Raw genomic sequence first — 22,468 nt, forward strand, 5'->3', positions numbered from 1 at the left:
TAAATTGAAGGGAGGATGTCTTCAAAGATGTGCTGGTATCTCTGCATAAATACCCAGCTGTACAGAAAGCCAAGAGACATGAATTTAGCTCTCCCCCACTACCAGTTGTTGTTCTTGTGCATGCCTTGCTGGATTCGTTCCTCTCTCTTCAGCATGGTTTCCAAGTGCCACACGTTCCCATCGTGTGAACGCCTGAGCTCACACAGCGTCCTCAAAGCCAATTGCATCTGGCAGAAATGCTGCCAGAAGGGCAGGGAGCAATTGGTACAGAACTGAGCTGGAGCTCGGTACTTCAAGTGGGCCCAGCTGGGATGTGGGCACGGTAATAAAACAAAAGATATTTCTGTCCCTGGTCATTCATTCAGTGGTTCAGCAAAGCGCTTTGGGCTTTTTGTCAGCACTGAAATTCATCATCACAAATATTCTCTAAAAATAAGGAAATATTTCTCTTAATTTCTTCTTAATGTCTCCCAACACTTTGTACACTGATGTTTTTTGAATGGCTTTGTGTTCACTGTGCAGGCACAACCTTTCATTTCTGAACTTTATAAACTAGCATTTGTCAACCTTATAACTTTGCCATTGTTTCCACATGCATTTTTCTGTGTGTGCTCAAAATATTTTATCTTTAAAACCCTGTTTCAACTGCATAGTATTGATTCTCATTTATTTTTTGAGGACACTCAATTATGAGATTTATGTGAGTTTAATTCTGGTAGCCAACTGTATTCTTCCATGATTTTTTTTATCCTGATAAGAAAGCTGTATGTTTCCTTGCTTGTTATGAAATTGCCTCGTAATTATAACAATAGTACTCCACAGTATCATTTCAGAGCCACTATAAATGCATAACGCTTTAAAAAAAAAAAATGTTGTAAACATTCTCTCTGTGCTGTCTAACAAATCAGTTGATGGTTATCAAGTTGATTTTAGTTCATTCAGCTGAAAATTGACAGTATGATTCTTGGTAAGTGGTGGGAATGCTGTGATAGTAGTGCCTGAAAAGAAAATTGCATCGTTCATCACCGGGCTTAGTAATGGCAGCGCTTGCACTGTGAGAGCCACTGCTCCAGTTTTGTTAACCTTATCAAGCTTCTCTGCCTTACCTTGCCAGTGTGACACCGCCTGGATGTGAGGCTTGTTAGCAATTCAAAAAGGAACGGGTTCAAGATTGAGTGTTGAGATCCTAAGTGGTTCATGCTTATTTTGCTGTTATAATTCTCAAAAATGTGGTACGAAAATGCCTCTCTCCAGAAACTTGGTTTTATTATTATACATGTATTCACCAAAGGAATGTGGTGTGGTTTATCTTAATTGTAGAGTTGTGTGAAATGGATGTCAAAACAAAATGTACGTTCCAATGCCAGTTCAGTGCAAAGCACTGTCACTTGCAGGTGCTCCTACTTGTGCCTGGTTACCTCTAGTAGAATTTAAATGAAAAGATGCAGCCATGTGCTCCCCTGGACTTGCATTTTACTGATGGACAGTTGGCTGAATATGAGCCAGCAGTGTGCCCAGGTGGCCAAGAAGGCCAATGGCATCCTGGCTTGGATCCAGGACGATGTGGTGAGTAGAACTAGGGAAGTCATCCTGCCCTGTACTCAGCACTGGTAAGGCCTCACCTCGAGTACTGTGTTCATTTTTGGGCACCTCAATACAGAAAGGACATTGAGGTGATGGAGCAGATCCAAAGAAGGGCGACAAGGTTTGTGAAAGGCTTGGAGAATATGAGAGACTGAAGGAACTGGGGCTCTTTAGTCTGGGGAAAAGGAGGCTGAGGGGAGACCTTATTGCTCTCTTCAAATAACTTTAAGCTGACTGCAGCAAGAGCGGGGCTGGTCTCTTCTCACTGGTGACAGGATGAGAGAAATGGCCTCAATGTTTTCCCAGAAGAGGTTTAGACTGGCTATCAGGAAAAACTTCTTTACCAAAAGGGTTGTTAACACTGGAATAGGCTGCCCAGGGAGGTGGTTGAGTCACCATCCCTGGATGCGTTAAAAAACCATTTGGATGTGGTGCTCAGGGACATGATTTAGCAGAGGTTGTTAGAGCCTAGGGTATGATTAGGTTGTGGTTGGACTGATGATCTTTAATGTCTTTTGCAACCTGAGCAATTCTATGATTCTATGCCTGTTCAGAGTTGGATATCTGTTAGTGTGGATGAAGTCTGTGGAATGGACTGGTGTGCTGTATCAAATTTTGGCTTTCTTGCACAAGTAAAAGAAGAAATAGTAAAGGATGCTTTTCTTTTTTTTGTATATAGACTCACTGAAGAAATCTAATTTGTGGCTATTAAATAATGCAAAGAAATAATGTTTGAAAATGCATACTCCTGCAGGCTTCAAAGCATCAAAGAAAACCATTATTGTACTTAATCCTCTGTTACATTACTCAGCTTTTACCCCAGCAGGGAGCTGTGTTTGCTCCCCAGTTCTCTTTGGGCAGAGGCGGCAGAGGACAGGGCTGGGGCTGGATGTGACACCAGCTGCTGGAGCCCTGAGTTGCTGCTGGTCCAGTGGCACAGACAACACTGCTTGGCTGTCTCCTGCCGTGCCAGCTGGGGAACAACTCCATGCAGGTTTTAACTCAGTGAAGAGGTTTGACCTCCTGCTCTTTAGCAGGAATATTAAGTCGCTGGATAATGGTGTTTTGCGATTCCGTTAACAAGGAGGTTGATCTAGAGTCTTAGCTGTGGATGTTCCCATGTGGACCTATGCCAAGGAGCCTTCACTACTGAGCTGAGATGAAAATAACACGCGCTGGAGGGAATAGTATGAAAATATGCATGATGGCTTGTGTTTAAACAACATTGCAGCGTCTTTCGACAGATGCGTGTTGTGTGTAATAAAACCAGCCCATTAGGTTAACTGCTGTAGATAGAGGTTATATGGCAATGAAGTAAGCCCATCTGTGCTGTATGCTAGGTGTTTTGTGGTGGGGCCTCATGATGTGACACCCCCCCCACCTTAAGTTGCTGCTCAGCCCTCAGAAGCAGGCTCGTCTTTGCAGTTATGAGGGCAAACATAAACCATTTCATGTTTTTTTGGTGCCTCGGAAGCTGTATTGTGTTGGTAACGTTGAGCAAACTGACAAGGGACTGAGGGTGAGCCTGGTCCACTGGATCAGCTGTGGGGGCTTGGAGCCCGGACCCATGGCTGCCTGTGGTTGCACTGGGGTAAGTTTCCTCCTCCTGCTGCCACGTCAGCCTGCCCAGCATGCAGGGACTGTTCTGATGGCCAGACACTCACTGCCCAGCGTGCTGCCTGCCTTCTGAAGGACTTACTGCTGAAGTATATCATTGTGTGCTTCAAGCCAACAAATAGATTAACAATTGTTAATCTGTGTTAATGTTTAGTTTCAATTCTGCTGCTTAATCTCCCACTTGCCTTGTCTGCAGTATGGCACTATTTCCCATGCGCTGTTACAGGGATAGCAAGGGTAGGCACTGCCCTGTTGGCAGCACTCCATCCTGTGTGTGCTGTATAGTTACAGACCCAGCTACCTGTGTCTGCACCCCCGGCAAGAACTTGCTGTGTCCTTCATTCATCTTCATTGAGATGCTGATACAGAATCCCATTCCTCTGCTAATCTCCTTACGCAGCTTATATTTGATTTGGTAAGGGCTCTGTAACTCCCACAGGAGCCTAATGGAGGAGATCATCAGGCCCTGCAAACCCAAGTGCTGTTTCTTTCCGGTTGGCTACGCAGTGCAGCCATCCAGCGTGAGGATCATCAAGCTTCTAATAGGCTAATGGAGGAGAAAAAGGAGCAGCAAGAAAACACTCTGAAAGTGCCCTGTCCTGCGAGGGGTAAAATACTGCTCCCTTCCACTGATAATCTGGAATCCCATTATCACTCGTCTGTAAACTGAGTTATTGGTGACGTACAGCCTGGATTATTCTATCTGCTTCTTGTACAATATATCCAAAAGCTGACACTTAATTATGTTGTCCCACAGCAGATCAAGTTTTACAACAGCGACAAAAGATTAAAACGGTTTTATATTGGGGACATTCAGAGGATAAGCAGCACTGTTATAGCAGGGAACTGCAATCAGCTGCATTGACATCTGGGAGAGAAGCATTTCAAGTGCTATTAACGTTTAAACCTTCTATATTTTTTTGTTTTGTGTTTTTCTGTTGGGTGGTTTGTATTTTTTGTTGTTGGTAGCTTTCCTTAAAACTGATTCTAACTCTATGCTAAATTTTGGCGTTGGAGAAAGCTGCAGATAGTATTACAACAGCAATTAACATGGGCAGAGCTTTAGTCTCATTTGCTCTTAAGGTATCTTCAAACGCCAGCAATGCAAGAGAGATGGATCAGATTAAGTAGCATTTATGGCCATAAATCTGCTTTGTTTCATAAACATGCTATTTGATGCAGGAGAAGACGGTGCAGACTAACTCCTGCCTATCTCAGCAAACTCTATCCTTATTGATTTCGGCTAATCTTTTGATTCAATGCAGTAATCACTTAAATATCCTAATTGACTGATTTATTACTGCACCCACTGCTAATGTGCTAATTGTTTTATTTGTATGAAAGTTATAAAAATCTATTTTGATTTATCTCCTGATCCATTTATATCTATTAAAACATGGTTTGTTTTAATTCTGTCTTCCAGCAAATCATTATCATGCATATGCATGTCAGTGAGGGGTAGGAGCAGAGTTAAAAGGGAGAGCCATCCTTACACAAGAGATTTGAATGCAAGGTAAAACGTTGGGCTTAAATGAATTTGCTGTGCAGTCAAAAGATGTCTGTCTGCATTTCATTTATCTAGTTTACTTGGAGTAAAATGCAAAAATAAAAAGCCAATCAGAGCAAACTCTCCAGGGTCTTACTGTCCCGGTTTCTGGTCAACAAGGCCCAATTGCCTCGTTACTTTTTTGAAAGCATCATCCCTCTGAAAAGGCTCAGATAGCTGTGCCTAATTGCTGAGTGTCTTTGTGCACAGCCTTGAGCTGTGGCAGGGAATTAGCTCCCGAGCTGCTTTCCTTTGGGAAGAGCAGGGGAGGAGCAGCTTCTCCGCACTGTGATACCGGGCAAAGGTACAGAAACTTCTCAGTCCCAGCTGGGAACAGCTCAGTGTATCACAGGCAGAAAATTCTCCTGATAACGCTGTTTCATCAGTGTGTTTGCTATCTTTTTGCTATGTTATTGTGATAGCAGTGTTAGTTTTGCCATAAAGCCACCCTTGGCAATTACAGTGCTCAAAAGCAAGCCAATTCTAAGAATATGTTGCTCCTGTATTTTTGCCTGCTATCTTAACTCTCATGAAAGCTGCAGAAGCAGTGCACGGAAATAAGATGATGCTCACTCTTAAAATGGATCTCGTGCTGGCTGTAGGCCTACACGGCTTAACTTTTCTTTTTCTGGATCAGACACTGGAGGAAGACACATTTTTGAGGCCTTCTTGTTGTGACAGTGCCTCGTTGGACCTTGTTCTGGAAACTGCAGCCGAGTGTTCAACCTGCAGTGTTTGCAGCAGGGACTTGTGGACCAGATGTCTCAGGTGCAGGTTGGGTTCTCCCAGTTCAGAGCTGTCTGTAACTCTCAGCAAAGGGTTTGTTCTTTGCTTTTTCTGAGATGGGAAGAACAAAAGAGCATCTTCTGAGCTGACTAATATGTTTGTGTTTTGTTGTAACGCAACCTAGAATCTGTGTAAACTTCACTGATGAGTAATCTGAGTTTTGATATTTTGAACTTATCTTTGCAAGTGTGTCAATCACACTTCTATCTTTTGTTTTTCTTTATCAATCTGTCTTTTTAATGAACTATGTAGTTTCTAAATTCTTAGTTGTATGTATTTGGGTGAGGGCATGTATGGGGGGAAAAAGATGTTATTGAGGCCGTTGGATCTCTGTATGAAACTTTCTGCAAGATTTCAGAAAGGGTGACGTTAATTAAGACATTTTTTGGAAAAGCTGAGTGCTCATTTGTCCTTACAAATTTTACAGAACCTCCTGCTGATCCCCTCTTCCTATATAGCCATACAGTGAGCCCTTGTTTCCACAGGAGCAGTCCCCCAACTTTATTTTCACTGGGGGCTGTCCACTTCACGTGCATTATTGGTTCCTAATAGGAAGTTTAAACAGTATGCACGGCTTCTATGCACAGTAGTCATCTGTCACTTGAAAAGAGGGTTTAATTACCAGAACCCTAATTTTTTTTTTAATGAGGTGCAGAACCATGATCTTGTAAATCCTGCTGCATGGAGAATTGCTTAGTTAGTTTCAATTGGAACCATCCTCAGCAGCACGGTACTTTTTATGACACTGTTAATCTGGAAGGCCTTTTTGTACTAACAGTGCTCTTTACTTGTAAGCATATTCTGAGTTACTTGTGGTGTTTTTTAAGTAGTGATTCAGTTGCTTGACTTCTAAACAAAAGCTTCTGGTATGCCTGAACTGTTCACCCCATGCCCACCCTGGGACTCCAAGGAGGTTCACTGCTCTCACGGCCTTTCCAAAAGCATCTTTGCTGTAACACCTAGGCTAGTCAAATTCCATTATTTTCACAGAAACCACTCAAGTTCAGCGTTTCCAGCAAAATAAACAGGTTATGCCACTTCCCTGGCTGAAACGTGCTGGTTTAAATGTGCTGTGCTTGACCTGAGACCAGCAGGTGGGGGGAGACTTGGTGCCAGCCTTCTGCATCCTCGCCTTGGAGCCAGCTGGTCACCAGCCCTTGCATGACCACACGTGACAGTGGCACCTTGAGCTACTTTGACCTGTGACCAGCTCTCTGTACTCCTAAGGGGCTGTGCTGGTGGCTCTGGAGGCATTGGGCATGGAAGGACATCCCTGCAAGTGCCCTCTTCCTGTGGATGCTGCTTGGAGTCGAGATGGTGTCCCGCAATGTCGCACCAATGTTCCAGTGGTGGGGGAATGGCCCCTGCCTTCCTGCTGTTTCCCACAGCCACCCCTACGTTCAGCATGTAGGTGCATTTAAGACTGAATCTCTATTTTTCTGTTTGATTTTTGTTTTTTGAAGTGTTATTGCTTAGAATTAAACCACTTGGGCTATTCTGAATGTTATTTTAAAAGGGCCACTAGAAAGACAGGACTCCCCCTGAAGAACCAGGCACCACAAACAACGTCATGTTTCCCTGCCAATGGAAGAAAAGAATCTCACTCTGACCAACTTTAAGCACTAAATATCTGATTGCCTATCTGCGGCAAAATGGAAAATTCATAAGGTTCAAAGCTCAGGGCAAGCTTTTTCAGTAACAGCACACTAATCCAAATTATTTATCATTTGTAACTAATCCAAACACCTCCAGTACTATTTTGGATCTCCAGTAATTTTTATTTTTTGAAATGAATATTATGTTTTTTCCTAAGCAAACATTTCTTTTGATGTTGTGCTGACTGACCATTCATTTCCTTGTGCAAATAACATCCTATTTATTTCTGTACTTTCAGGGCTCCCACTTGCTGTATGGATTTTTGTTGGTATTAAAAGTAGTTCATTTTTGAATATTTGAGTTCAGTATTGTTGCTCCATTTCCCCATCAACCTCCATTTCCTATGATCAAGGTTGCTGCATTCTTGCTGCTTCTTTGCACGCTTGTTGGTAGGTGTTTTTGTGTTCATGTTATTAGTAAACCATTTGATTCCGAGTCAGTAATTTCTTTAGGAACTAAACAGCTTTTCCTATCAAGGGCTTTTAAAAGAAAAATTAACGTTTGTGTTATTCTTCAGGCCATGTTTGATTGTTTTGACCAGTGGTAGTTTTTCATTGTCTGATTGTCCTACTCAAGTTGTGATGATAATGTAGAATTAGACCCTCTAGCATTTGCAGCTCATACCATGAGCAAATGTAATTCCATCTGATTCCTTTTCAATTACCAGCTGATGAGCATCAGCAGGTTTGTGTTTCACTCATGCTTCATCAGGTTTGTTTTGTTTTTTTAGAGTTCAGCAGAAGTGAATGTCAACTTTGGCCATCTTGTTTCAAGGAAGGTAGTTAGGAAGCTGTTAGAAGAGTTGATGCAGGCTGTTTGGGCCTGAGCCTCTACTGAACGCATGCAACCACTCAACTAGTTTTCACAATCTGTTGTCCTGTAAAGTAATAAATTGCCCAAATTTTCTACACACTAATTAAAATTCCATTTCTCATGAATTTCTTAATCAAGAGCAAGTCATTATGTGCTTTGTTGATTCTTAAGTGCAAAGATAATTGCAATGGGCAGCATGAAAGTGGTTTGATTATTGCCTGTCGGCTCTTGTGAATTCTAATAGGTCTAATTGCATAGCATCAATTCATCATCTCAGCATCACTTCTTTTTATTATTAGCTCTCTGAATTGTAATGTGCTCATAAAGAAGTGTAGTAGTATATCAGGGCTGACGTGGTACCTGGCCTATTGTAATTTTCCTTCCTCACCTAATGTTGCTATTGAAATTAAAAGTTTATTATCTAGGTTTTCTTTTCCAAAAACTTTTCAGTGAAGAAAGGGATATTGTCTTCCTCTGAATATACATACTATTTCTCTACTAAATGATAGTTCTTTTTTTAAAAAGCTTTTTATAATCAACCCCATAAATCCTAGCCATACTATTTATTGAAAAGCTCCATCAAAAGATTTATTGAAGCACTTGCTGTTGCTGAAAATTAACTAGCAGGTAAAGACATTGCAATGATGTCAACTTCCTAACAAAACCATTATTGATTGAGAATCGGGAGAAAAGGGAATGTTCAGATACAGTGGAACTGTATTTTAAGGGAAACCATTGTTTTGTCTTCTTTCCTCTTCCATTCTCCCCCAGAAGCAAGGCTATCAGTCTAGGGACAGTTACTTTGCAAATAACTTTAGATGGAAATCATGATCTTACAGCTAAAAAACACATGATGGATTGGTTATTTTTTTCCAATGGTCCTTACAGAAAAACCCTAGTTACATTGAAAGATGAACTTTCTGCGAAGCCAAAGTATTACTAATAATTAAATTACCAGAGAAGGGCTTGGATTGGAAGGGATCTTAAAAAATCATCTAGTTCCAACCCCCAAATTATAAAGCATTAATGTTTTGCACTGTCATTACTAAATTATTTCTGGAAAACTTGGGTGTTTTTAGAAATGGGAAGATGCCCTTGTTCTTACACTGAAGCTTTGCCTTTTAAGATTTCATGAGCACATTGAATTGGCTTTCCAGATTTCTCATTCTTTGCCTCTTCCACCCTGCTGCTGTAGGATCAGTGGGTATCTATGGATTTCTCAAAGCACAAGCAGCTATTGCACTGCAGTGATCTTCTATGTACCACAGCCCAGTGTTGTGTAAGCACTTCACTCTGCAGATGGCACTGCTGAAGTAACTGAACTCAGCTTTTTCCAACATGTTGCCTTCAGACATGGGAATTATATTGAAAATGTTTTGTGTGCCTAAGGGCAGGATGACTTGCCTTGAAGATTTGCATTGATTTCATGAGAACAGTCAAGCATTGGAATGGCTATCCAGAGAAGTAGTGGAATCATTGTCTGCAAAGGTGCCCAAGAAATGGGGATACGTGGCACTTAGGGCCATGGTTTAGTTTGTGGGCTTGATGAGTTGATGATGGGACTAGATGCTTGTAGAGGTCTTTTCCAATTTTCCAACCTTCATGATTCTATGTAAAAGTGCACATCTGTATGTCATCTTGCTTTGTTTTGTCAATTGCATTTTCGCTTGTTTCACTCTGTATTGCTCAGCTGGCGAGGCCAGCCAAATTGCTTGCTGCTTTATGAGCTCTGAGTTTTTTCGTTGTGTTGTTGTGTTTTTTTTAAACATGAGGTACTGTTGTTATTCTTGAAGTAAATGCTGTCAGTATGGAAATGGCACTAAGCCTTTCCAACAGTCTGTGTGAGGGGAGATGATGTGAAGTATGACTTTGCACACAGGTCTCAAGAAACTACATCTAATCTGATGTTCAAGCAGGCAACAGGAGTCTGCAGGCATTCTTTGTAAGGAAAGGATGTTTTGAGTATGCGGGCACTGCTGAAAAAGGTCGCTTAACTTCAGTAACAAGGGTAATAAAGATGAAACATTTTTCTCAGTATGGTTTCCCACACATGGAGCAGCTCCTCAGTAAGCCACAGCCCTGCAGTTGGAAATGGCATGTTGCTCCGACACTTTGTCACTATTGCAAGCTCCACCATTGCACGGCTTTTTTCAAAGGCATTACTGTGTTTCCAAATCACTGCTACCATTTGTGTTACCCCATGTCTAGTTATCAGCTATTTAAGAGACTTGTCTGACATCCCCCTCTTGTGATGATCGTGAAAGGCTTGTGACAGGCTCACGGATGCTGTGACGTGTCTTAGAGCAGAAGTTAACCTTATTTACATCTGTTTTTCTTCTCCAGTAAAGCTAAGCTCAAGAGTGCCCTTCAGCAGCTCTTTTAGGTCATTACCTGACTTTCCAAAAGGTTGTTTAAGTGCATGTTCTCAATTGAGCTGAACAAGGTATGACACCAGTGTTTTTCCAGGGCTTTTGGTAGCGATGGTGCTTGACATGAAGGAGAGCATTAGCAGTACAATAACCCTCTGTGAGTTACTAAGTTTGTTTTGCAATGCACTTGTTTTGTCTTGACAAAAAAACCAACCACGCGCACACAAGCACAAAACAACAATAAGAAACCCATAAAAAACAAGGGAATGGAAAAAAACAACTTAACAGTTCTCTTGCTTCTTATTTTATACATTTCCTTCTGCTGCAAATTCAACTGTTTACAACTTCCACTGATGCAAAACACTCTCAAGATGTTTGTCAAAGCTTGTTTTTCACTTGAATCCACACGAGCATTACATATTGTACAAAATACCACAATTTCTGTTAAATATTCTTGCTGTCTCCATCTCATTTCCCTGCTTGCTCCTGTACCTGCCCATGCTGGGAGCAGGAGCGGAGCTGTTTGTCTCTGCCCCAGCTCCTTTTGCTTTACCCCATGGGCGGCTGCTGTGATGTGGGTGCTCAGGTGCCACATGGCGTGGTGGCCCTGCTGGCCCCGTGGTTTTGTGCTTCATATAAGCCAGAAAGCCCGAGGCTGTTGACTTGTTATGCTGGACAGAGGCCTCAGACGGTTGTGTAGCTGCAGAGCAGGGTCTAGGCTGTCCTGCCCAAATGACCTTTCAGGTCCCTTCCCACCCAAGGTGTTCTATAGTTAATAAAGCATGCAGGTAACAGGGTTAAGGCACTGAATTTCTTTTCTGAATATGCCTATCTATCTCCTTTTGTGTAAATATGTGTTTTTTTCCATTTTATTTCATCATGCTTTTCCCATTATTTCCTACTTTGGCTCTGGCACGCTCATGCCACTAGCATCTGGTAGGTTTGCTTTTAAGCTGAGTTGCAGGGCGATGCATTCCAAGTGTCGATGTTTGTTTCATCTCCAGCTGATGGAACTGTTTTTCAAACTGGAGCATCTCTGGGGAGGAGACTGGGAGGAAATGTTCAGAGGAACTTATCACAGATGCTTGGCATTCCTGGAAGTTGATATCTGAAATATGCTGATATCAGGAGAGGGAGCATTAGCATGGTTTCAGCCATCTAAATTTAAAAAATAAAATATAATTGATGATGGAAAGATCCCTTTTCTAGGCATGAAGACTCATGTTACGGTTCAAAGAGCTGTCCAGTTATTTCTCTTATCACGCTTCTGTGAAGCAATTGCAGTGGCATTGCCAACTGGAAGTCCAGTCAACTTTTTAAAATGAGTTAAACTTGCTGGGTGCCACATATGTGCCAGCTCTCACTGGCAGGGTTTGTGTGCGTCTAGGGGAGAGGTGCTGATGGTGCAGAGGGAAGTTGATAAATGCTTTGTATTTTTTCTTCTTTTTATCATTCGGCGAGGGATTCAATAGATGCAATAGGGGAAAGCGTTTCTAAAGGAACTGGTCATGAGCCAAGTCCACGAAATGCTGCTTGTTAATGCTCCTGAAAGTATGGAAGAGAAATATTTCAGTGAGGTAAATTTGGAATTTTTCTTGTCACCATAAAAAAAAAAAAAAAGACAGTAAAAGTGAGATCTGCAGCGATAACCCTTAAGAGATGAAGCAATCAAGGTGCATTTATTATTCTGGAGAAGATGTGCTGTCATTTTCCTTTGCTTAAGTCCTTGTTCTTCTTTAAATGCCCCGATAGTCTCACTGACATGAGGAGGACTGCTCCCATGCTCATAAGCAGCTGGTAGGTTGGGAGCTGTAAGCACTGCATTTATTGCTTACGGGGGAAATACCTCATCCCCTGTATTAAACATGGTCCTGTAGCACAGTTTCCATGTTCTCCTCAGCTCTGCCTTGTTAACGTTAGGACGTATATATTTAAAAATATTTAATTGTGTTGAAATTGTAGTTCCCAGCTTTCTCTTCCCTTTGCATCCACTCTACTTTGGGAGATGATTAATGATAAGAGCAGGCTGTGCACAGATCTCGTATCTGTGTTACGTGAGCGGTGTGGTTTTGCAGCAAGGGAAAAACTAAATTTTTCTAGCAGGATTTGTCAAATTTTAAATGTTACCAGGCTGGTATAAGTATACCAGTAGCCTCTAGAAGATGCATTGAGAATCTGTAATCTATTCACTGTTTTGTCTCAACAGAAATGAGCTAAGTTCTTGGAGAAGCATGGCTTCTTTATGCTGCAGGTTACGCACATTAAAGAAGTGTCATGTGGAAAAGGTTTACTTCAATATTGGAGGTGGAAGGAGTTTATTCTCAAGATGGAGAATGTAGAAAACGTACATGGAAATTTGAACACGGTAACTTTTCATAATGTGTTGCTGTCAAGGAATAGATTAACCACAATAAAGTTATGAATGCAATTTTCCTAGGAAGTTTAAATCATACTTCATTGTCTCTTTAAGAATCCCATAAAACTACCTATTATGGAAACAATTAAACTTTTAAAATATCTCTTTACCTGAAGTGATCTGATTAAAAGATAAAATGAAGCTCTTTTGCCTTCCCTGAAGGGAACTGGCACCTTTCAAGTGTGCAACTGAGCAGATAGGCTATCTTCCCTCAGTCAGCACCCACTGACTCACCTCTCATCTGGACTTCAGAAATTCCCTTGAAGGCTGTTGGTGATGCCTCCCACCTGGATGGCGAGGGGCAAGGGAATCTGCTTGTATTTGAGACCCTGTTTAAGGTTTCTCATGGTCTGGGAATGTCATTATCTCCATTAGTTTGTTGTTTTGGTGTAGTTCTTTGGGCACATCTTCCCTTATTTCAATACCTCTGAGGCAACGTCAACCTAATAATAAAACATGTCTTAATAATAAATGTTACTGATGTTCCGTTTCTGTTTGGATTATAGGAGAATCCTCAAAATAGGAAATAAGGGCTCTTTCCATAGTTTGTTATTAACTATTGGAGCGCTCTGTGGTGTCGGTGCTTTGAGGATAGTGGAAGACTTTCAGTTGTGAATGTAAATAATCTCTGGATCAAATTGTTAGCCTGGTAATTGTGTTTTGCAGCATGGTTGTGTTCTTTTTCTTTTCCCTTAAGGATGAATATAAGCTATGCTACCTGTGCAGTATACCAGCAGAGGTGACTAAATCTGCTTTCTTGGGATTGGTTGGATGCTAAAAACAACCTAAGTGTGACAAGGGGTCTGTTTTCAGTTGCTAAGAGCATCGATCCATCTCAAAATTCTGTACCCCTGTTAATCAATCCAATTCCACAACTAGAACCGAGGTTTACTTAAACAACAACAACAAACAGCAAAGAAAACACAATGGATTTTAAATACTTTTCCATCTTTTTGTGTTTTGATTTGTGTTGCATGTTTTTTAATGGTCTTATTTTTCAGTCAATATTTTTGAATCAAGCATTGAGTATGGTTCAACATTCCTTGGATTTACATGGTAATTGATAGTGGTACATCCATCACCGTACTGTTTATATTGGTTTGAAATTTTTGTGGAAGGGCAGGCAAACGCACTTTAACTTAGTCTCTTAAGAATAACTCCTCTTGATCTAAGGGCAAATAAGTTTAGTTTCGTGTGCTGAAAAGCTGACTGATTAAATTATTTGACAAATAAGAACAACCCCCCTAACACCTCTTGCTGCTTAATAAAGGGAACAGAGAATCTTTGTGGCTCATGCTCTCCTACATGAAGCAAACATCAAGACAGATTAGGGTGGCTTTGTTCTTGCCTTGTTCCATTGCAGAACAATGGTCAGAACAGTGGAGAGCATGACTTGGGTCAAGGGGGGCTTGGCAGGCCTCCTCTGGGATGCAGCCAAATGGTGTTTGCCATGGGGTGATGAGCTTGAAAAAAAAGTTGCTTGGGGAAGCATAATTCATTTTTTCAGCCTTATCTTCCTGGGTGATGTAAGGTTTTTGTTTCGATAGAGATTAGCAGGGGTGAATAAGGATAACAGGCATTTCTGCTGCAGTGATTTCAAGTCCAGATTAAAGGGGAAAACAGAAAAAGCAAGCCACGGATCTCATAATTTCATGTTAAGCCATCTTGTATGCATTTCAAGTTCTTTCTTATCACATCATGTTATGAATATCCCAAGTGGAGCCCTTGCATTTTAGTTCTACATGTAGGCAATTACTTCTGTAGAAGTGGTGGGGCCGTCTGTCTAGTCACAGCTTTGACATCTGTCATCTTAGTGCTAAATTGCTTTGTAAAACCTATTACTTTGGGATATAGGATAGTGTCTCTTAATTGCACCATTTACTCGTCTTGCCTGAACAGAGCCTACTGTTGTCTCGACGGCTAATGGGGAGGCTCCGATGGCAGCGCAATGCTGGGAGAGCATCAGTGAGAGGGAGGTGCTTTGGGATTGCATGGGCATATCCCAGCCTCATCTTTTATGACAATCACGAGTGCCAAAAATACTTGGGTTTCGACCTGTGGGACTTAATTCTCCGGCCGGCTGTCATGGCGGTGGTGTGACTGCTGTGAACAAGCTCCTTGTGTTTGCAGCATCCTGGGGCTCGGAGTGATTGCACTCTGCTAAATGCTAGCTATTGAGCACGGGTCCCCAAAGGACCTCGTGGGCTCGGCAAACCCTTGGCCTCTCCCTGTGGGAATATTGTTTTCTGGCTGTCTCTACTGTCTCGTACTTAAAATATATACCTAACCCGCAAAGAGGAATCCTGGTTAATCATTTATAACAAACATATTCTTTACTCTTTCTTGGGTAGACGATTCCATTTAGGTGAAAAATGGCTTAAGTATTTTATGCGAGTGGCTTTTAGATACTGTGGCTTTTGCGTGTAATGAAACATTGTTTGGTTTATCCAAAACAGCTATTTAAACACAGAAGGAAGCTGGAAAAGGGACAAAGTTCAGATTGAGCTGTGCTTATTGATTCAAGCCTAAAAACTGAGGCAGTTGCTTTCAATGCTCGTAAATGCAGATTTTTTTTCTCTGCTTGAAAATGATGTGCTTTACAAAATATTTGATGATTGCAATACCTTGAAAAGTGAAAAGATATAAAGCAAATGAATACTCATAACTGAAGAGCCGTGTCATATGTCAAGTACATATTGTGGGATCTATAAAACATGTTTTCTTGCGTGTAAAATATTCAACTCAGCTAATCAAGTTTTGGAGGCATATATTAGTAAATAACTTAAATTAGGCTGTGGTCCTGAGGGAATCATTTAGGTTGAACTTGAATTAACAGTTGTTTATTACACATTGAAAATGCACGTTTTATGAGCAAAGGCATGCAAATGGCAATAGAAAATAAGCCAAGCAAATCTGTATACCAAAGCGATATGGACTTCACGAGTAGTGTCTGTGAGCATATGGGGGTAATTCCTCCCCCTATCAGTTGAGGCTTGGCTATTAGTTTCAGGACCAATCTTCTGAGCGCTTACTGATGAAGTCAGCTGCTTGGACTTACGAATGGAGCTCTTGATGCTGCAGTTGATTGTCAGATGTCTTGTTTTTATTCAGTGACACACGGTACGGTAGCTTCCTTCTTAAAATTCACCCAGCTCAGGCAGTGATGGACGGAGGACAGCCTCATTATGCACCACTAGATGGGCCGATTAGGGCTGTGAGAGCGACAACGGGATGAAGGAGGGAAGCGTGCGATTGATTCTAGCCTTGGTCTGCCGCTTCGTTAACGCCGTGAATGTGAGCTGCCCTCACTTCTGCGAGGCAGGAAACGAGGAAAACTTCTTCATTTGTTTGAAAATACGTTATGCTAACATTTTGCCCATCTAACATCACTTCTACAAAGAACAGGAGAAAAGTAAATTATATCAGAGTTTCCTCCGCGGTGACGGTGAGTCACGGTCGCTTTTTCACTTTATGCTTTTGCAGCTGGATGTTGTTTTTGCATCTTGGCCCACATTGCTCTGCCCTTTAAGTATGGTGGACACAAATCATGAGGAAAACAGCGTGTTAAGATTTATGGACTGATTAATTTAATGAAGGAGACCGGAAAAAAAAAAAAGAAAAAAAAAAAGCCTTGCCTTGTCCTTTTACATGTAGGGTTTGTGTGTTAAGGTAGACATGGTCTCATTTTTCAATGACCCGTGCAGGAATTTGAGGGAAGAGTCACTGTGCTTTTGAAGGGTTGATTAAATGCCCAAACTACATTTATTTTCACTGATAGCTAAGTGGGGACAGGGATATTTTAAATGCCAAAATGTCTGTTATCCCTCAAGATTAGTTAGTGGTTTACACAAGATGCCTGCATTCATTATAGTGCTTCAGAGAAAAACAAGACGAAAAATGGAATGAAAGCAAGCAGGGATGATGCAGAGCATGCACACATGCAAATTGATGTGCGGTTGCTACACTCCTCCATTTGGCTGCCAGAATTTCTAACCAAGTGACTGAAAGTCAGAAGACTAGAAAAAGAGCAGACGGATTGAGTATTCTCTCCTCTTATCAGCCATAAGTTGCAACACAAATCATAGAGATAACAGTGCAAAACTCAATTGTTGTTGCCCTAGACGAGCTACAAACCGTGGTAGTATTTGCAGATCTATGCCATTGCTTTCTTTCGGGCTCCTTTACCTTCTCTCTGGAAGTATTTTTGGAGGAAAATTATCTCCTTCGCTGTGGCCTGAATTTCAAAGGAATGTATTCCTACCTCTGGGGCTCTGCGCCTCTGTGTGCTCTTAAAATTGTGAGCATGCACCTTTGTTGTTTACATGGAATGAAAGTGATTTAGGAACATTGGGACTGCATCTTTTTTACCAAAGCCCTCAGCTTGAAGACTGACTGTGGTAAAGCAGAAGCTTCAAAGCAATTGTAGTGGCTCTATCTTACATTAAAAAAAAAATCGGAGTGAATGCAACCATTCTCTGTGACACCTCCTTCTTCTACCCCCAGGCAGATTGATGTGGAAGACCATCAAGCAGGATTTGCACATTTGTGTCCCACTGGCGATGCCAGCTGGTGATGCCAGAGGTCTGTATGTATGTGGGGCTGGCTGCTGTTGTGGGTGGCTGAAGTAGTAGGGCTGAAGTTTGTTTTGAGGACAGATGCCTGTAGACATTTCCACCTGTGTCTACCAGCACTGCAGTAACTGAATTTTTCCAGCTGCGTGTGGTGAGGCTGTGACTAAGGCAGAAATGAAATTTCCTTGTGGGAGGCAAGGTGGAAGATTGACCCAGTCTTCATAACTATATTAAAAATAAATGGCTCTTCTTCAGGCTGTGGAGTCCAATCCTCATATATCAACTTGTTGGGCTGGGAGTGCTGGGGAAGTGTTTTTATTTCCTGATCTGTTTGCTTTATGCCTGTATAATCTCGAAGGATTTTGCCTGTCTGCAAACCTTGACATACTGGGGAGTAGTTTGAGCTGAATAATAGATTGTTTAGACAATATATGGATACACAGATTTTACTGACAGTGTACAACAATAAAATCTTTACTTCCATGTTCATCAGCTGACCAAGAAACGCTTTGGCCTGTGATTAGTGCTGCTAGTGCTAGTAAAATCTTTCTTTGTCGTGGTCATGTGTTTCTATAAGGAAGTGCCTTAGACAAACAGTTTTTGACAATGATAAATTCCTAAACAATTGCAATAATGTTGATGGATGAGAAACCAATTCATAACCATCTTCAGTGTCCTGTCCAGAGAAGCACCTATTGTGAACTTGTTTAAAAAGAAAAACAAACTAAAAATGCTACATAACAGCCGATAATTGCATTGAAGGTTACCTATTTATGTGATACATCGGCTGTAGTGGTAGAGAGTTGGATGAAGTACCATGAAAATTCTAAGTCGTGAAGTTCCATTAAAAAAGAGAAGATGGTAAAAGAGACAATTTGCATCATTGAAACGGGAATTTTTGAAGATTCTGTTTAATAATGAAAGGTGAAAGAAATGGAGAAAATGTTTAATGAGCAAAATGTACCTAGAAATTCTGGGAAGGGAAGTTTTGTACAGAAAGACTTGAGTGAGAATTTGGCACTTGGGCCATTCGCTGACCCCCTATCTTGTTGGTTAACTCATGGTTAAATTCAACAATTAGGCTTCCACTTCTGAGCAGCAGCACCTTGAAATGCAACTTAATTTGGCTTTAGCAGAAAAAGGAAATTCTTTTAGGATTCTCTGCTTATTTATCCTCTATGATTTGTTGTTAAGTTTGTTTTGTAGTCGTTCCATTACTTGACTTGCTTGTTGACTGGTGAATTTAAAATGCACTGCAATGCCTCTGATCTTACTGTCTCTAAATGTAGGATAACCTTGATTGAGATCAGATTTACTGTTACGTTTCTTCCCTTTGCTCAGTAATAGCAGGTTGTCTCTTTCAAAAACAAATAAGAAAAAGTGTCGAGAGATGCTTTTTTTCCTTTGAAGGGACCAAGTGCAAACACTGCCAAAGGAAAACATGCCCTGGAAAGTTTCAACCTGAAGTAAGCCACTGTAGAGTTTGTAGACATATGAAATGATGGTCTTACCTAATGAAAGCGCTCAAACCTCATCTTTGTAAGCAGAAGCAAATTTTAAACTAGTTGTGCTTTTTTTTTTTTTTTTTTTTTTGTCTTTTCCTAGGTCTTAATAGCTCTCAGTTTAGCTTCAGTTTTAGTTTACTAAAATGTGTAAGTATGTCTTCTCCAAAATTTCTGGTAAAACCATTCAACTTGTTTTGATCACCTATTGGAACGTGAACATCTACTGCGTGTTTCTGTCTCCTGAAGTGCTGTGGGAAGGGTTTGCTGTAGGTGTTGTGCATCCACTGTGACGTTCAGCGGGTAATATCCAATCTGTCCATCTTGGGCTCAGAGCTGGAGGAAATTATTGCGATCAAAATGGAAGGAAGAGTAGTAAACCTTTTGTTTGTTTACTTTGTTAATGTTGCAGAGACTAGAACTTGGCAGCTGCTATTGCCTTGAGTAATAATAAATATGAGGGTGGCTTGCATCTTGACGCTTGGTCACTTTCTCTCATGATTTTGGATAGGTTGGAGAAGAATAATGAAATGCAGCCTGGACGAACATTAGTAGTCTGAATTCTGTAAAGCCTTTCAGTAAATGAATATTCTGGGCTGTAACAGCAGCAGATGTCCACGGAAACTTGTCACGGGAGGGACAGAAATATAACCTGACCAAAGGGACTGCAGTGCCTCAACTGGAAGCATTTCCTTTTTGTGAAAATGTTACAAAAATGGTGCCACTGCTTATTGCTGCTGTGTTGTGGGAGGTGACAAAAGGGTGGGAGGAAAGGATGTACCTGCCACCATAACTCACTGTAGCACCTTTGCACACGCTGTTGAAGAGTGATGTCTGAGAAGTACATGTGCTTCCTACTTAGCAAACGTGGGGGGAAAAAAATATTAATTTTTCATGGCACCTTTTATTTTGCTAGGATTCTCTTTAACATGTTTTACTCCAGGCTTTTTTTACTTCATTTTTCATTTTGCACTCTGAAGACGCTGATTGATTGCTGCATCTGGTTTCAGAGTATCTGGAGGCATTGTACCTGAGCTGCCCCCTGATTTTGCTTTCTCTTTTTGTTCATTAAACTTTTTCAGGCAGAATAAGATATTATTGTTTTATTGTGCAGTGTCTCCACCTGGTTTGATGTGAAAGAAAAGCACATTCCTGAAATAACTAACACATTCTTAGATCATAACTTTACTCCTCTTCAAATAGTTGCCGAGAAAACGCCTTGAGTATTAGGCAAAAAATGAAGCTTGTTTATCACCACCTACGTGCTGAGCTTTTGCAGAGAGCTTTCCCAATGAGTAGACTGTGAAAGAGTGAGAGCAACTGGCTTCAAATGTGTAGTCCATCCCACATGTGGTTTGTGGTAAACACATAGCAAGCACTTGGTACATTTTTCTAATTTTCCTTTAACCTAAAAGCAGTTCTACTTCAAAATTTAGCCTTTATAGTTTCTCACTTTCATATAACTTCCACAGATGTTACACGTTCATCAGTTGTAAATGTTTTCTTAGAATAACGTTCCAACTTTTTTAGATACAGTCTAGATACAATGCCAAAATGGATTGATTTTCCAATATAGTAGTTTCGTGCATTCATGAAATCAGTAATGAACTACTTTAGGAACTGCACTTACTAATTTTTTTTTTTCCATTTCTTGCAGATGTGATCCATACAGTTGGGCCGATAGCAAGAGGGCACATCACTGATACTCATAAAGAAAACTTGGCAAGTTGCTATAAATCCTCTCTGAAACTGGCAAAAGAAAACAGCATCAGATCACTTGTAAGTACTGTGTGAGACCTAATTTGAATCACTGTTTCCTTGCCTTAGGATAACTATTGATAAAGAACAAAATTCCACAAGGAATTCTTGATGCACATAATATGGAAAAAATAGGTGTTTGCCCAAAAAAGTTACTAGACAAAAAAAAAAAGGCAGAGATGGCTTTAGCAGGGGCTCTGTGGAGGCGATGGAAGGGGACAGTGGTATAGCCATTGCATGGTCCCCGTGCCGAAGAGTGGCACCTCAGCTCCTCTGTGCCACATGCAGGCAGTGTCTGTGCAAAGGCATGGCAGTTCTGGGTGCACAGTTGGCCATGAGCTCTGGCCAACTGTTATTTGGGTGAAATAAAATCACTGTGCAGATGGGAGTTGGACGTGATGCAAGTCCTCCTAGTTCTGCCATTGTGAACAACCAGGGTTCTGGTTTTAGCTATCTTTATTTTATCTTGTTGCGATGATAATAGATTGTTTTGCTCTTACCTAAAGAAGAAGGTTGTAAGGAAGCCTTTTTTTCGGTAAGTGGCCAGCTAGGGAAAGTAAAAGATTATTATGGCAGAGTTTGGGAAGAAGACAGGCAGAATCTGGTAGAGGAAGTCAAGCTAACATTATTCGAATTGAAGGACAAAAATTGAAAGAAAAAGAAGAAAATATTGTTTCTTTAACAATCAAGCATTCAAATAAAGCATAATCATTTACAATGGCTTGGTAAAACATTTTTTAGCAAAAAAAAAAAAAAAAAAAAGCTGCAATCTAATCCAACTTTGAAGTACCACGGGCAGATAAATTCTTCTATGCGGATGCTAATTCCCTCCCCTAGTTCTGCAGCTAATTCTTTATTTGTTAGGGAATTTATAGCGATGTGAACTTCATGAGGTGGATTTTAGAACTTTGCTGTTGATAATGTATTCAGTCTGTAGGTAATTATTGGAGTGATGTACAGCTTATTTCAGAAAGACTAGATTTTACCCAGGAAGAAAGATTCTGATGTTCTATATATTCATCTAATATTGATCTAGTGATATGAGGTTTTGATTTTTCTCTGGTGGCACAAATACCAGACACTCAAGTTCAGATTACTTGTGCACAAGGAATATTCTCTAGCAAAGCATCATTAGGTTAATTTAAATGAACTCTACTATCTTTCAAATCTGCTGCTAAGAGTGGGTTATAAATCACATTTTTGCACCAATCCAGTGAGGATTTGAGTAGTTACAGATCTAGGACTGCTTAATTCCCTTTATAATGATTTAAGCTATTTGCTATAGGGGTTCTGGATTAATTCCCTTGTCTGTCCAAAGGGCAGGTGGCTGCTGTGTATGGATGGGCATGCTGAAGGCACACACTTAGACACTTGGGACAGTATTCCTTTCAGCAGTCGTTACTCTTGTGTTCTGTAGGATGGAGTCTTTTTTTTTTTTTCCCCTGTCCACAGCTCTGTTTACTCTCCAGCTCTGCAGTTTGGATTCTGTAGCTCCAACTGTAGCAGCTGAAACGTTCATTCTGGATAGCCATACATTCCCTAAGTGTGTAAAGGAGAGGGAAGTTATCACATGAGCAGCATGACTTTGCACCTCTTTTTGAGGAGATGGGAGATGCAGGACTTGTAGGCTGAGTTATGTGTAGCATATTGAGACAAAAATGGGTAAATATGGCTGCTAAAAACGTCCTTTATGTACTTGCCACATTTTGTCCAATGAGCCTTCTTTGTTATTATGCAGCCACCAAGGAGAGGTGACACCAAATAGCAGTTAATCGATTACGATTTTTATTTTACTTTTAATACTATGCACATAAATTAGAAGTGAAAGCAACCTCTGAGGATGTTTTCAA

General features: G+C 40.9%; 1 protein-coding gene across 8 annotated transcripts in view; it reads left to right on the forward strand.

Annotated features, from left to right (window-relative positions):
• MACROD2 (mono-ADP ribosylhydrolase 2) overlaps window positions 1–22,468 on the forward strand; it is an 836,889-nt gene that overhangs the window by 458,000 nt on the left and 356,421 nt on the right. For 7 of the 8 annotated variants that reach the window (XM_090134637.1, XM_090134639.1, XM_090134638.1 and 4 more), the window contains 2 exons: window positions 17,291–17,368; window positions 20,518–20,639. In XM_090134637.1, the coding sequence (XP_089990763.1) occupies window positions 17,291–17,368; window positions 20,518–20,639 (200 nt within the window). The remainder of the gene's footprint in view (window positions 1–17,290; window positions 17,369–20,517; window positions 20,640–22,468) is intronic. The other variant, XM_090134641.1, reaches the window with a different exon arrangement.

Source organism: Phasianus colchicus, chromosome 2, assembly GCF_987193195.1.
Source record: "Phasianus colchicus chromosome 2, bPhaCol1.hap1.1, whole genome shotgun sequence".
In the NCBI taxonomy this organism is placed as follows: domain Eukaryota; kingdom Metazoa; phylum Chordata; class Aves; order Galliformes; family Phasianidae; genus Phasianus; species Phasianus colchicus.